We start from the raw sequence: 15,754 nt of genomic DNA, 5'->3' as shown, positions 1-15,754 counted from the left end.
GGTCAGCAAGGCGATGGGAAAGAGAGGCTTTTCCAGGACCCCTACGCAGGTTCAAAATAAGTGGAAGGGGGCTAAAGAAGGAGTTTTTCAAGGCGCGAGCGGCATTCCAAGGAGAGCCAAGCGTGGCAAGTTGGCCAAAGCACTACCTGGAAATGCGGGAGGCTTGGGTGACGGCTGGTAGCCCTGAACCTGCCGCTCCCAGAAAGGAGGGTGAGTTCTTTAATGCACTCAGCACCGGAAACAGAAACCATGGAAGGGTCCGCTGATTAATGCAGGATTGGGTGATTGCTGGTGGGCCTGAGCCTGCCACTTCCAGCAAGGCGGGGGAGTTCCTTACACCACACACTACTGAAAACCATAGCAGTCTCTGTGTCTGCTGAGTAGTTCAGGCTTGGATGATGGATGGTATGTCTGAGCCAGCCACGTTCAGCAAGGGGTGTCAGCACTTTAAACCAACCCCAAATTAACTACTCCCCTCTCCTGCATGGTTTAAGTGGCCCATTTGTAAGGCTCAGCAATGCAGCAATTGTCTGTGGGAGTGGTGAATGGTAAAGACACAGTGTTTGGCAGTAGCAGAGAAGTTTTCAACCAAGCGCTCTCCTAAATCACCAGGCACTACATCACGGTCAAGTTCCTCGGAGATGGGGAGCCGCACAGAAAAGAAGAGAGATGTTGGCACTGAGGAGGGTAAGCGGCATGGGGAATATATAAAAAGCGTCAATCCTGCAGCCCCGTGGTTCAGTTGGAGGGGTGGCAACGGAAGTGACAATTGTGCAGCTTCATCACCATGGTGCCACACGGGGGAAACCTGCACATGAACTGTCACTCCTAATTAGAAACACAGATTTGTCAGCACCCCAAACACTCCTAATCAGAAACACAGATTTGCCTTTGTCAGCACCCCAAACAGTCACCCTTGCTAATTGGTGCCCAGAAAAGCACTTTGACTCATAACTTGTGCCTTGCACACAAACAAGGCATAAGTTTTGGGAAGCAAACGGGCAGCGTTACCTAACAGCAATCCCCCACGCAATCCCGCTCCTCCCTGCCTGCTTGCTGTCTGCGAGCCTGTGCAGTTGTTACAACAGAAACAAATTGACTAAGACGTTGTACCCATCTCCTAGAAACATCTTCCAGCAGCTCAGAGATGCTGGAGCAGCAGGGTTCAGAAAGTCTGAGGGAAAAGGATCCAAAGGAAGGTGGGTTGCATGGCATGACAAAGACTCTTCAGTCTCCCGCCAAGCGAGGCCACCATTAGTATGAATATGTAGTTGTGTGAAGGGAACAAATCACGTAACTGTGGACCAACAAGCATGGCCCACCCTTGTTTCCTACCCACCTAGTTTTCCATGTTGTGTTCAAAATCAGGCACGTCTGGAGAGAAAGTGCCTTGTCGTTTGAAGGATGTGCGGCCTGGAACACCCATCTCCCCCACACCTGAGGTTGGAACTCAGACAGAGCCTTGTGCCGACCCTAGATGTAAGCGCGTAGAACCCAGCGGTAGCCAGTTAAGAAACACCAAGTGTAAGCTGACCAGACATCCCGCTTTTGGCGGGACAGTCCCGCCTTCAAACAATTTGTCCCGCGTCCCACGGGTTATTTAAATTGTCCTGATTTTTGGGAGGCTGTCGCACTGCCTTCTGGGGCGCAAGGCAGTGCGGCAGCCTCCTGCGCACGCGGCCGCAGGAGTACAGCCTTCTGGGGCTTGCCGTTTCCCGCCCTGTGACAGGGGGGGAAACGGCAAGCCCCAGAAGGCAGTGCGCTCTTGCGGCTGCACGCACGCGCAACTGCCTACCCCCCATCCCGGTTCACAAAGGTGACCATCTGGTCACCTTAACCAAGTGGGGTTTGCCTGGTATGCTCAATGGCTGTCCCAGACTATTCACGGGTTCCCTTTGGGGACATGGGGGACCAAGAGCTTGTCCCCCATTGACTCCACACCCTGGGCCCACCAAGGGAAGGTTTTCACCCTTTGCCTTGCCTTATCATAAACGGTAATTTTGAGCACTGTACCATTGCAGACGCAGGTCTGGAGCGCCGATTGGCTGTTGTGGAAAAATGGATGAAGAAGAGGAAGGAGGTCATTGGTAAGGTTTTGGCAAAGCAAAGGGCCACGGCAGAAACCGCTCAGTGAGCTAAACCTGCGTCCTCTGTCTGCTGAATAATTTCTACCTCCCCCTTTTCAATCCCTGCTTGTTTTCCATTTAGAAAAGTTATTATGCATTGCAATTTCTCCCATTGTTTAACAATAAATGTTTTCCATATTGCACCGAATGATCAATGGACAATGTTTCTTTTTTGGGGTAGTCCTGAGCTTAACGGCACGAAGATGTCAGAAGCCTTACTGAAAGGCAGAGGCACATGTAAATGTCTGCCTTCACATATTCCACCTCCATCTGCACATAGCGCTGGAGCTGATCAGCTGGTTTTTTGAAGTCACTGAGCTGACTTTGGTAGACTAAGAGGCCCAGCCGTCGTTGGTGTCATTTGCGATTCTAAGTCACAGAAAGATCTGGAGTACATAAGGAACACATCAAACCTTTATAGGCATCTACAACGACACAAGTGAATGTTTCCAAACTATAAAAGGGGGGCATAAATCACTAGGGTGCAGGAGTGCTGCAATTGAACAGCCCAAAGATTCATGCACCGGTTTGCAATGGTGGGCTACAAGTTCATTCTCTCCGTAGGCTTCCTTATGCGCTTAGGTTCCAGCACAGAACCACGGCGCTTTCCCCCTGCAGACTTGGCTTCCATCCCAGAGATGCAGGATGCAGAAGGCTCATAATTTCCCCTTAGGTCAACATAGCCAAGTTTCCCTCCTGTCCCACCTTTACAGCCCCCAACCGAGGGCATGTCAAGGACCAGGGACTGTTGGCAATCATTCTCTGTGTCAGAGAGCAGGGATGTCTCCCTTTATACTCACTTTTTCCCCTATAGAGAATTAAAGGACCTTACATAATTCTCCTCCCCTCAGTTTCATCTTCACAACACCACTGTGGTTGATTCCGTGCAGCAAATGTATAATAGGTTGCAATCACGATAAAGGAACCGTTTCCCTGTTTCCCTGTTCACGTGTGTTCCGTGCAGGCAGAAATGAACCCCACAGCCATGGAGATCGTCCCACAGTAAGACCAGCTGCACCTGTGTAGCTATGCATATGCAACCCGCAAAATAGGAGGGGAAGGAAAAGGGGCCTCCCTGCAATGGCAGGGAAATGGCAGGTGGATTCTCCCTGCCGTGGATGGCGTGGTGAAAGGGAGCGGAACAAAGCGCCTCCTGCCTGGCTGCTGGCGTGGGGCGTTTTTCTCTAGTTTAGCAATTTTTGGAAATCCCGGCTTAGGGCAGGCTCATTTTGGGGACAGGACCTGTGCAAAGTCCCATCCCTGGCCCCCACAATGGACTGTATGCCGCCTTGAACTCGTCTCTTTGGACCCGTGCAGAATCGACCTGTGAGGTTGGTCAGGCGGTGGTTGTAACTGGCCAAGGCCACCCAGTGACCTTCCCAGGTAGCATGTGAGCTGGGGTCTGGAACCACAACCCCAAGCAACCTCTCAGTGGAAACAACTCATAAGCGATGTAAACAATGTGAAAAGTGCTATGGCAGCAAAGATTTATGAGCAGGATAACACATACAGCAAACAGACAGTAAATGCATCTTACCCACAGTGGCATCGTCCACAGCCCCGCTCAGTTTGAAAATGTCTTCTTGAGACATTTTTCTTGTAACATTGCCCAGTTACCCTAATAAAAAACGCTTTTCTGAATAATTCAGTCTTGCCAGGGGTGTGGGAACCTGGCTGACCTCCTCTGGCAGGCTGCTTGTCCCACAAGATGGGGGCCACAGAGTGCTCTTTTTGTAGGGGGCCACCCACAGAAGACTCTGCCCAGAGGAGCAAAACAGGGAGGTGGTCAGGCCAATATGCGGATCAGAGGCCACGAAGGGCTTGGCAGGCGACAGAGAGAGATTTGGGGTGTGTTATATTATTTTGCTTTTAACTGTAAACCATGTTCGCAACTAATTGGTTACTGAATGACCCATTTTTATGACCGCGTTGACTTACGCTCTGTGATCTGCCTTGAAAGGGAGACTACAATTAACATTAATAAATCTTATTGTAATTATTTTTATTATTTTTATTATTTTATTCAATTTTTATCCCGCCCTATCCCCGCAAGGCTCAAGGTGGGTCACAACAAAGTTATAACAGAGTAAAAAAACATGTAAAACCCCAAAATTGCCAATATAACCTTAAAACAATAAATAACGCCGTACATTTAAGAAGCCATCTGTAATCTACCTGCCACCTCCATCCCCACTTCAGACGCCCCTTCCCTCCGCCCAAGTCAAACCGCGCGCCTTTAGTTCTGTGGAGGACCAAGGGCAGTTTACACAACAGCCCTGCGAAGTAGGCTAGGCCGAAAGCCCAAGGTGGACCAGGGGCGTGGCTAGGCATTCCCGCCCTCCGCCGGCGCCCCCTGAGAGCGGCCGGGTCGGGCCTGCGTGCCGCGGTGTATGCCGGGAGTTGTGGTTTTCTGTCGGCTGCGCTAAGCCGCGGAACTACGGATCCCGGCGGCCCCCGCGCCAAGGCGCACGGGGCCGAGTGGGCGGGGTGCAGTGCCCCAGGCGCGGTGACGTAAAGGGGGCGGGGCGGGCGACGTTCCCGCGACGGCTCTGGATGGGCAGCCGGCCGACGCGAGTCTGAGGATCGGGGGACTTGAACGTGAGAACGCGCGGCCTGCCGGGCGGCTGGGCCAAGGTGGGCCTGTAGGCAGATCCTAGCGTCGCCGTCTGCGTCCCCGGCGGGGCGGGCGGCTCAGCGGCCTCTGGCGCGGCGGCGCGGCGTTTTGCGGGATTCGAGCGCATCGGGCCGGTCGGTGGGGTCCTGTCGAGTTACGTTGCTCCTGAGCGTGGAGGCTCCACGTAGCGCGCAGGTCTCGCGGGTGTGAGGAGCCTTCACGCAACGAACCCGGCTGCCTTGGTCCATGGAGGCTCGGTGGGCGGCAGGGAACCCTTGCCAGCTTCTGCAGTGGAAGCGGCCCAGGATCCGTCGCCTGCTGCTTCTCCGGCATCTCTCCCAGCCTCGCTTCCACCGGCAGGACACAAATGCTGCGAGGAAAGGCGGGAGGCGGAACCTTTTGGGGGGGGGGGGGGGCGTCCGTGATCTGATCAGGCCGGGCTCTTCCGAGGGCTCCACGACCCCTCCCTCAGATCCTCCCCCCAACCACGGCTCTTCTGGGGTCTGCCTGGTTCAGGGGTATCCAACTCTGGTGCTGCAGATGTTCATGGACTACAATTCCCATCAGCCCAATTGGCAATGCAAGCGGCACCAGAGTTGGACACCCCTGGTACACCTGCGCAGGTGTTCACAGGTTGCCCAGTCCATGCAGTGACATGACAGTCACACATGCAGTTGGTTGGTCCACAGGGGTGGGCGCTCCCACTGCATTGGTGGCCACCCATTCGTGCATGGTTCCAAAAATCCCTGGGAATAACTTAATTCTGCACCATGCAGCCACACGTGGATGTCATAAGTCTCTTGTGCAGCTTTCCGAGAGGCTGCACAGATGGAGCTTGTGGTAGCTGGCATTGGGGGATGAGATGGGGAGCTCCCACAGAGGTGGGCATCTTGTGGTACTTAATCAGGGAGGAGGGGGCTCTAACTGAAACATGCCAGGAACAGTGAGTTGTTTTTTGTGGCCCACCCCACCCCGGGACAGTGTGGGATCAGCTCTGCTAGTTCTGCCTCTGGCTTGGGTCTGATGAAATTGGGGAGGTGGAGGGCAATCATAGGACCCCCCTTTTAGCTGCCCAGAATTTTGCAAATGGCCACAGGCTGGCTGGCGTTCAGAGTGTTGTCTGTGCTTCCGTGGCTCATTCGTGGCTCATTCGTGGCTGCTGGTTCCTGGTGCGTCTCCTTTAACAAGGCAGGGGGTGGGGGGTGCCCTCTTTTTGGAAAAAGAATGGCTGGACCTTGGGGTGCTTGGGAGGGCATGGCAGAGGCCCCCGTCCAGTTAGGTCACCTGTTGCTTGTGGGGTTGGGGGCTGCTGCCCCAGTTTTATTTTTACCTGTTGTGTAGGATGACTCAGTTCAGGTCCAGCAGCACCTGAGAGACTGTCAAAATTGAGGGGGGGAGGGGGGCTCCTTGCGTCGGGTAGCAGGTGACACAGAGGAACGTTCTGTGCCAGGAGCCCCGCAGAGGCGTTGAGTGGCCATCACAGGAGAGGCCCCTGAATGTCAGGTCTCGGACCTTGAAGCTTTCCTATTTCCCTTTATTCCAATGTTAGTCCCCCCCTCCCATTTTCCCAAGAAATGTGAGAAAGGGTTAGTTTGGAGCTGAGGTGCCCCAAGGTCGACAACACACAGAGAGAGAGAGAGAGAGAGAGAGAGAGAGAGCGCCACCTGGCATCTTGCGCTCACGAGATAACAGAAACAATCCTGGTTCTCATGAGACCAAGTGTCAGGGGAGAGCCTAGTTACCTACAGATCAAGGAAAGAATGTTCCAGGACAGCAGTTACAACATATAGCAGGCTGCTTACATATATCTTGTAGCAACTACATTAAGTTAAGAATGCATCTCAATCAACTAGATACCGTCCCCCTGACACTGACCAAGGTGCATGCGTGGCAGGGGATAGGGAGGTTGATCAAGTTGATATGAGGCTGCTTTGTGTCACCCTCCTGGGTGGCAGAGGGCAGCCTTCCATGCTAGCCAGAGCCGGGGCGCTGGGAGCCTTTGCTGGCACCTGCTGTGGGCTGGTGAGTTGGTCTGTGCTGGCTGAGGCCCCCAGGGGTCTCTTGAGTGTTCTGGGGACTCTCAGAGCCCGGCTGGTTCCGTTTTACCAAATGGCATCACAGATTGGAGCTTGCTTGGGCTGAGACCAAAAGAGGGTTTTATCAAAGCCCATCGTCCTAAAGCTGCTGCGTTGGTCCTCTGCCAGGTGCTGTGAGATGATCGTATAAGTCAGAACTTTCACCCCCGGGGGATGTGGTCTTTTGCCCGGGACCACCCAGCTAGTCCTACTTTCTTGGTCTGAAAAATAAAGTGTAGTTACCCACCATGAGCTCTCACATAAGAAGAAGAGTTTGGATTTATATTCCCCCTTTCTGTCCTGTAAGGAGACTCCTTCTCCCTGTGAGGTGGGTGGGGCTGAGAGAGCTCCGAAGAACTGTGACTAGTCCAAGATCACCCAGCTGACATGTGTTGGAGTGAACAAGCTAATCTGGTTCACCAGCTCAAGTGGCAGAGCAGGGAATCCAACCTGGTTCTCCAGATTAGACTGCACCTGCTCTTAACCACTATACCACGCTGGCTGTCTGAGAGCCGCTGCATTGGACTTTCTGATTGCCCTCTTCTGATCAAGAGGAGGTGTTTGAGGCCCTCAGCTCTGCCGCTTCCTGGTCAGAGTATCCTTCCCACAGGGGAGATTTCTGTTCACATTCAACCTCTGGTGAGGTCCGGGCGGGGGCTTAGGAGCTCCCTCCCCCACACCTGAGCAGCCCCTCATTTCAAAGGGCTGTAAAATGCCCGTGGACTGGCCGATTCTCTGCAGGGGCTGCCGGACTGTTTCCAAGCAGCACAGAGTCAGACCGCGCTTGTCTAGGTACTCGTGCTGAAATCTGGAGGGGGTTTGTCCATCCATAAGACTGTGCAGTGAGTTGGGGCAAGGTGAAAAAGGATGCAGAGACCTGGGCTGCAGGCTGTGCGCATTTACCTGGGAGTCAGTCCCTGAGACTGCACATGCACAGGACTGCATAGAGCAGGGGTGTCCAACTCTGCCATGCCAGCAGGGGGCTGATGGGAATTGTAGTCCATGAACATCTGAAGCGCCAGAGTTGGACACCCCTGTTCTATGCCCGTGGTGGTGAACCTTTGGCACTCCAGATGTTGTGGACTACAATTCCCATCAGCCCATGCCAGCATGGCCAATTGGCCATGTTGGCAGGGGCTGATGGGAATTGTAGTCCATAACATCTGGAGTGCCAAAGGTTCGCCACCACTGCTCTATGCAGTCCTGGAAGACTGACCGTGGTGGGAGGCGGGTGGCCCTGAGCTCCTCCACATCTGAGAAGGGCTCTGGTTTTATGCAGATGTGGGGCTCCAGTGTGGTGCGTGAGAATCTCACTACTGCACACCCCCTTTGGGAAATGGCTCTTCTGCCTGGCTCGTGGGCCTCCTGGAGGCCACTGGATCTGATTGGCTTTGGGTCTTGGTCCAGGAGCGCGCTCGTTTGCTTGAAAGGGAAGGTTGGCACCCGTGCCAGCGGGGCTGCTGTGAAGTCACAAAGAGGACAGGTGCTTGCAGCGTACACATGTGCTTTGGGGACTGCTTGGCAGTGGAGGCCACGCGCCACCCACCCGCGAGCCCCGGAGGAGCAGGCTGTTTACACCGACTGCTCTGTGCGCATTCTTCTTGGGCTTCTGCTGCTCACGAGCCACCTGTGGCAGGGCCTGAGCCCCTGGAAGCTGGGGAAGCGCCAGGCAGACAGGCCGGAGCATCACAGAGCAGCTCTTGTTTCCAGCAGAGATGCAGAAAGACAGCTGGGTGGCCCTCTTCTTCTTTCCCCCCCTCCTCGCCTTGTAAACGGAGCACAGCCACCCCGGAGCGTTTCCCTCCAGGACAGTGAACATGCCTGACTGGTCCTCCTCGAGCCACTGAGCAAATGGCCAGAAGCCGGGCGAATCCTGCCCCCTGCCCCTTCCTCTGTGTGTGTGTGTGTGTCATGTGTGCTTGGATGCCTCTGGCTCACACCATTTGGAAGGCTGGGGGGGTGGATTACTGTAAGCCAACCCCAACCCCCAATTCCTAGTGGCTCAGCCTGGCTGCCCAAAGAGTTTGGCAATAGTCGTGCAATGCAGGAGAGTGGAGATTCAGGGCCGCCGGCGGCTGCGGAGGAATCTCCCTGCGAGGGGATTGCCTGAAGAGGCCAAACCGGCCTGGGGGAGCTGGTTGGGGCTGGCAGGTACGCTGGGGGAGCGGGAGCAGTCCTCTGCCTTTGAGCATTGTGGGGGGAGGAGCCGACTGCCAGGGAGAAACTCCCCTGATGTCAGGGACGTGGAGGAGGAGGGGCAGCCTCAAAGCCATGGGGAGGGGGGCAGGTTGTGCTGAAAAAGACTTTGGTGGGGCGCAGAAAACGGAGTTGGAGCTGATGCTGCCCCCGCAGCCGTGGGAGCCTGGTTTTCTGGAGGCATCCAGTGGTCTGGCTGAAATCATGTGGGGAGGGAGAGAGGGGCCACTTTTGGGTCAGCCTGACTTTGTGGCCAAGAAGTGGGGGGGGGTCCTCTCTCCCACCCTCAGAGGACCTGGCAGGGAGAGCTGTTAACCTCTTTCCTTGGGGCTGCCGGGCTGCCCTCCTCTTCCAGCAGAGTCCTCCGACTGCTGCAGCTCCTTGGCCTGCCAGCGGGAGCAGCGTTTGGGCTCTCTGCAGGGGAGACAGCCACGGCCTGCCGTGTCGGGCTTGAAGCTGGGGGGGGGGGGGGGGCCGCTGGCCACGGAGGCGGCTCAGGGTCGCATTTGGTGCCCTTGTTCTTTTTGACTTTTGCTGGTTGGAAACAGTTTCCAGACTTTTGCCTTCTTCAGCTTCCCTTTCCAGGAGAAGGTTTTTGTGGCCAGTGGTGGCTTGGGTGGGTGGGTGGGGGGAAGCTGTGCACCTGGTTTGGGGCTGACAGGACCTGGGGGGTCAGGAGGGTATTTGCAGCAGTGGGCCGATGTCTCAGGGTGGGTGGAATGTCCAGCTCTCACGGGGCTGTGAAGCTGTCACTGGATGGTTGTGAGAAAGAAACCGGAAAGGGAGTGCGGGGGGGGGGGGCTGCCCTTAGAGCCAGGGAAGTGGGGGGGCAGGTGGAGGAGTGGGCTGTTTCCGCTTCTGGACTTGGGGATGGGGGCACACAAAGCCTGGTGCACAAAAGGTGTGTGGCTGGTTACGGTGCTTGTGCTGTCAGAGACCACGGGGGAAACCCTCTCTCCCAGCCTGTGCCAGGCATCTGAACTCCCACCTTTCATGGGCAGCATTGGCAGCATTAGATCGTCTATCAATTGTAAATTTTAATTGATTAACTTGTAGTGATTTTGACGTGATCTCGCCGTGCCAGTAAAGGGAATTGGATTGGAGCCTCCCCGTGGACTAGGAGTTTTCAAACAGCCCGGGAGGGAGATCCCTTCGGTTCCTCTGTGAAATGGAAAAAAACTTTCCTCATGTAACGGTTTTAATGGTTTCTAGCATCTGATTTTATTGTCCAGACCAACCTCAAGTAGGTTTTCTGGAGGGGCAGCACAGGTCCTTTCAAAATGAACCCAGGCACTGGGGGTGGGTGGGTGGGAAATAAGCGGAGTCTGTGGTGTGGGGGGCCCTGCAGAACCCCCTCCCTCCTGCCCAGATTTGGGGTGGCAGCCGCCCTGTGATAATCCCCCCAGTCCTGCAACCTCTGCTTTCTTGGTGACCGGTTGGTCATACTCTGCATCCTCCTTTCTCTTGCAGGCCAGCAGAAACCATGTCCAGCGACCCTCCCCCGCCGTATCCCGGAGGGCCGTCAGCCCCCCTCTTAGAGGAGAAGGATGGGGTCCCTTTCCCAGCAGGTAAGGCACAGAGTTTGAGGAAGGCCCCACTCTGCGGACATTCCCCGCAGGAACGGGGCAGGATCTTTCTAGACAGACACTTGTTTCGGGGGGGGGGGGGTTAAACCAGCACCAATTCTCACAGGATCCCTCTCTCTCAGAGGCATGCTGGGTTCAACTATGTGCTCCTCTGGCAGGTGGCAAGCAAAGCACACATCTCCACCTTCCTCCCCCCCCCCCATGACAGTTGCATGGCAGGGACTGAGCCCTTCTCTTGGCACTCCCCCCCTTCTCTAGGCCACGTCTCGCCTTCCATGGTGCAGCCGCAGGGGCCCCAACAGCCCCCTTCAGAGTATGGGCCCCCTCCCTACGAGCCGCCGCTCCAGCCGGGTTTCTACCCCGTGCCTCCAGATGGGTCTGTGCCCTACATCCCCCCTGGTGAGTAAGGAGCCGGGGTGGGAGGGGAGGGGGGCTGAGGGCGGGAGTCTCCTTTTGGGCTTTTTTTCACAAGCTGGACTGATGGCTGGACCTCTCCCAGAGGGTCTCGCTTGCAGCAGCGACCCCACTGCCACAGGGGGTCACCGGAAGCGTTTGGCACTGAGACCGAAAGCCGGTCGTGAGTGCCAGACTAAAATCTGGCACGCCCCAGGTACGAATCCCCACTCGTGACTTGGAAGCTCATTGGCTGCCCTGGGGCCAATCACACCCTCGCCATCTAGCCTATTTCGCAGGGTCGTTTTGCAGATAAGGTGCGGGAGAGGAGGAGGATGGAAGCTAGTTTGGGGAGAAAGGTGGGGTATTAATGGATTGAATGGTAAATAGGCAAACCCTCCTTGGCTCCATCTGACTGAGCCGTCTGTTACAGGCCAGAGGCCAGAATAGGCCCCATTTCCCCCATTTAGCTTTAAAAGGGGCTTGGACAGATTTATGGAGGAGAAGTCGATCTATGGCTACCAATCTTGATCCTCTTTGATCTGAGATTGCAAATGCCTTAACAGTCCAGGTGCTCGGGAGCAACAGCCTCAGAAGGCCATTGCTTTCACATCCTGCATGTGAGCTCCCAAAGGCACCTGGTGGGCCACTGCGAGTAGCAGAGAGCTGGATGGACTCTGGTCTGATCCAGCTGGCTTGTTCTTATGTTCTTATGTTCCATGGGGGCCTCCCTCCCTCCGCTGTGGCTCTCTGGGGAGAATGTGAGTGTGACACTGAAGGAATTGGCGTGGCTGGGTTTGCCTTCCCGGGACAGTTCAGGGGCCACAAGGCTGAGAAGAGGATTCTGGGGAGCTGCGTGTGACCAGGCTCTTGACAGGGTGGCGGGTGTTGGGGAAAGCAGCTTCTGTGGTCCCTCGGTGGGCTGGGAAGTGACCAGCTTCCGCTTGGGAGAACTGACGCTGTGCTGGTGCCTCCTCGGATGCAAGACTCCATTGGGAGCCTGTGGCGTGGCGCTTTCCGGCAGCCTGCCGGGGCTCTAAGACGCGCTGGGTTGTGAGCCGCCCCTCGTGGTGTGTCGAGGCTGAACTGAATAATTGTCTGTGCCTTCCCTCTAGGAGGCTACTACATGCCCCCAGGGCCACATGCCGCTACGGGCTACTACCCCCCAGCAGGCCCCTACCCCCCTCCGGGCAGCCAAACGGCAACGGTCCTCGTGCCCTCAGGCACAGCGACGACGGTGACGGTCCTGCAAGGCGAGATCTTCCAGGCCGCCCCCGTCCCCACGGTGTGCCCGCACTGCCAGCAGGCCATCACCACCAAGATCTCCCACGAAATCGGCTTCATGAGCTTCCTGGTGGGATTCTTCTGCTGCTTTGTCGGGTACGTGAGGGGCGGGGAGAAGCTGGAGGCGACGGGGTCATGGGGCAGAGAAGGGGGTGTGGTGGGTCGTTGCTGCTGGTCTTGGAGGGAAGTGAAAAGCCAGCCTCTGCCTCAGGGGTGGGGGCATTCTCCCGCCCAGAAGGGCATCTCATAAGACTGCTGGAGCTGACAGCCCACCCATCTGACTTCCGCTGGAGCCAGTGTGATGTAGTGCTTAAAGAGCAGGTGCACTCTAATTTGATTCCCTTCTCAGCCGCTTGAGCTGTGGAGGCTTATCTGGTGAACTAGATTAGCTTGTGTCCTCCAGCACACGCCAGCTGCGTGACCTTGGGCGTCACAGTTCTTTGGAGTTCTCTCAGCCCCACTTACCTCACAGGGCATTTGTTGTGGTGCGGGGGCGGGAAAGGAGATTGTCAGCCCCTTTGAGTCTCCTTGCCAGAGATAAAGGGGGACATAAATCCAAACTCTTCTTCTACGAATGGGTCACCCATTTGTTGTGGGTGGGCGGGGAGGGAAGTGAAAGGAGATTGTAAGCCCCTTTGACTCCCTTACAGGACAGAAAGGGGGGATATAAATCCCAACTCATGTTCTGCTGCTAAACTAAGCCATGGCTCCTGCTCTTTGGCCCCCTTTGGGATTTGCTGGCCCTACCTTGCAGGAGGGTGGGTGGGAGAGTTAACAGGATTGCTCTTACGCAAGGCGCCTGGGAGTGGTGGGAGCCTTCTGTTCTGGGATCGCCTTGACGGGATTCTTCTATCCCCTGCAGTTGTGACCTGGGCTGCTGCTTGATCCCCTGCCTGCTGGACGACTTCAAGGACGTGACGCACACCTGTCCCAACTGCAAGGGCTACATCTACACGTACAAGCGCATGTGCTAGCAGCACTCTCTGAGCTGGCCCTTTCCCCTCGGCCTTTCCGACCCACCAAACGCTTCCTTGTTTGCCTTCCCCTTCCACTGCAGAGAGCTTCGTGGGTCTCTGGAACTGCCCAGTGGTCTGGTGGACGGGGCCCGTGATCAGACAGGGGGGAGGGGGAGGCTGGCCTGGTGGTCTTTCCTCCCACGGAGTCTGTGGGGAGAGACTCTTTGCCTCAAGCACCTTTGCCCCGTGGGAAGGGGACCAACTCTGCTCTTGGAGGCAGCGTGACCCCTTTCCCCAGAATCTCCAGGCTTCTCTTCTCCCTCTTGGTTTGTGGTTCGTTCCCCCTCCAGGAGAGGACGCTGGAGAGCCCAGACTGCTCCGTTGTGTTCAGAACCGTCAGCCTGCAACATGGAGACTTTAGGAGGGGGGAGAGGTATTTGTGAGTCTTGGTTCCAGATGCACTCAGTGAGTTTCCTTATGAGCGGAGCCGGACGTTTCCCGCCTGGGCATCCTGTGCCTCTTATGGGAAGCAGGGACCGAAGGGGCATCTCTCCAGCCACAAAGACCTCTGTCCCCGGCAGGCGTCTGCCCCCCAGTCCTGTTCTTGCGCCCGCCTATCCTACCGGGGAAGAGAGGCCATGGTGAAAGGCCAGCCTGGGGCCTCGGTTCCTCCTTCCAGGCCTGGGTTCTGCTCCTCTGATGTTGGTCTTGGGGGAGGCTGTGCGCCCCTTCCGCTGTGGCCCGTCCCGCCTGTATAGATAGCTTGGCCAGTCTGCGTCGGAATGTGCTTGCCTGTCGTTTTGGTTTTTGTTCTTATAACTGTGACTTAGCAGAAATGTGAAAACCGTGTAACCCTGCCCCCCCCCATTAGTTTTTGCAATGATTCCTTTGGGAAAGACCCACGGATCTTTGCATGGATGTGCAATATGGGCAGAGGAGGCCCTTTGAAGGTGGCTCTTGTCGGGGGGGGGGCTGCTACTTAGCCCGTGCCCACCTCCTTCTGCCTCGAGAGTTTGAGGTGGGGGCTTGTGCTTGGAGCCTCTGCCTGTGCAGACAAGTCACCAGAGGGGCTTTTCCATGTTTGTATATAAATAAAAGACAGCCCTCCCCAACAACAACTTGTGTGCGTGTGCAACTGGTTTTCAGCAGGGAGCCAAGGCAGCCATGACTGACCAGACCCAAATGGCTGCTCTTCACCCTGGAGAGAAGTGACTAGTGGGGTGCTGCAGGGTTTGGTCCTGGCCCCAGTGCTAGTCAATATTTTTTATCAACAACTTGGAAGAGTGGGCATGCTAATCAAATTTGCAGATTACACCAATTTAGGAGGGGGAGTTGATACCCCAGAGGACAGAGTCAGAATTCAAAATGACCTGGACAGATTATAGAGTTGGGCTAAAACAAACAAAATGAATTTCAACAGAGATAAATGTGAAATTCTACTTTACACTGAGGCAGAAAAAATGAAACACACAGATACAGGATGGGTGACACCTGGCTTTACAACACTACATGTGAAAGGGATCTTGGAGACTTAGGAGACCATAAACGAAACATGAGTCAGCAGTGTGATGCAGTGGCCAAGAAAGCCAATGTGATTCTGGGCTGTACCAATAAGAGTATAGTGCAGCAATTCCCAACCAGGGTTCCGTGGTACCCAGGGGTGTGATGAGCATGTCCCAAGGGTACTGCGGCAACACTACCAGCCCCCCTCACTTTTGTGGTGTCTCCCGCCGGCACTAGCAAGAACATGGAACTGCCCAGGAGACAGGGCCTGCCGCAAGGTCAGCAGCCAATCTCCCCCACCCCCCAGTGCTGCCCTTCACCCTGGGAGGGGAAGGTGGGGGGTGGCAAGCAGGGGCTCTGGGAGGGGAAGGTGGGGGGGAGGATGGCAGCGGTACCGTGAGATATGAAGAGTGAGGTCAAGGATACCGTGATGTCAAAAAGGTTGAGAAACACTGGTATAGTGTCTAGATCGAGGGATGTAATTGTACCTCTCTATTCTGCATTGGTTAGACCTCACTTGGAATACTGTGTACAGTTCTGGGCACTGCAGTTCAAGAAGGATATTGACTAGCTGGAATGGGTCCAGAGGAGGGCAACCAAAATGGTCAAAGGTCTGGAGTCCATGCCCTACAAAGAGAGGCTTAGGGAGCTGGGGATGTTCAGTCTGGAGAATTGAAGGTGAAAGGGGGACATGATAACTATGTTTAAATATTTGAAGTGATGTCGTGTCGAAGAGGGAGCAAGCTTGTTTTCTGCTGCCTCAGAGACTAGGACCAGGAGTAATAGATTGAAGGTGCAGGAAAAGAGATTCCACCTAAACATTAGGAAGAACTTCCTGACCATCAGGGCTGTTCGATAGTGGAAGTCACTCGGAGAGTGGTGGAGTCTCCTTTAGAAGAAGAGTTGGATTTATATCCCCCCCTTTCTCTCCTGTATACTTAAAGGGGCTGACAATCTCCTTTCCCTGCCCCCCAACACACAGCAAACACCCTGTGAGGTGGGTGGGGCTGAGAGATCTCCC

General features: G+C 55.5%; 1 protein-coding gene across 1 annotated transcript; it reads left to right on the top strand.

Annotated features, from left to right (window-relative positions):
- The first annotated feature begins 4,613 nt into the window (after nucleotides 1–4,613).
- Nucleotides 4,614–14,345, top strand: CDIP1 (cell death inducing p53 target 1). Its single transcript, XM_048495194.1, has 5 exons — nucleotides 4,614–4,760; nucleotides 10,482–10,579; nucleotides 10,856–10,996; nucleotides 12,106–12,370; nucleotides 13,137–14,345. Exons 2-5 carry the CDS (start codon nucleotides 10,495–10,497, stop codon nucleotides 13,246–13,248), a joined length of 603 nt encoding a protein of 200 aa, XP_048351151.1. The 5' UTR covers nucleotides 4,614–4,760; nucleotides 10,482–10,494; the 3' UTR covers nucleotides 13,249–14,345.
- The last annotated feature ends 1,409 nt before the right edge of the window (nucleotides 14,346–15,754 follow it).

This window comes from Sphaerodactylus townsendi, linkage group LG04 (genome assembly GCF_021028975.2).
Source record: "Sphaerodactylus townsendi isolate TG3544 linkage group LG04, MPM_Stown_v2.3, whole genome shotgun sequence".
NCBI lineage: Eukaryota > Metazoa > Chordata > Lepidosauria > Squamata > Sphaerodactylidae > Sphaerodactylus > Sphaerodactylus townsendi.
This window is presented reverse-complemented; position numbering and strand designations above follow the sequence as displayed.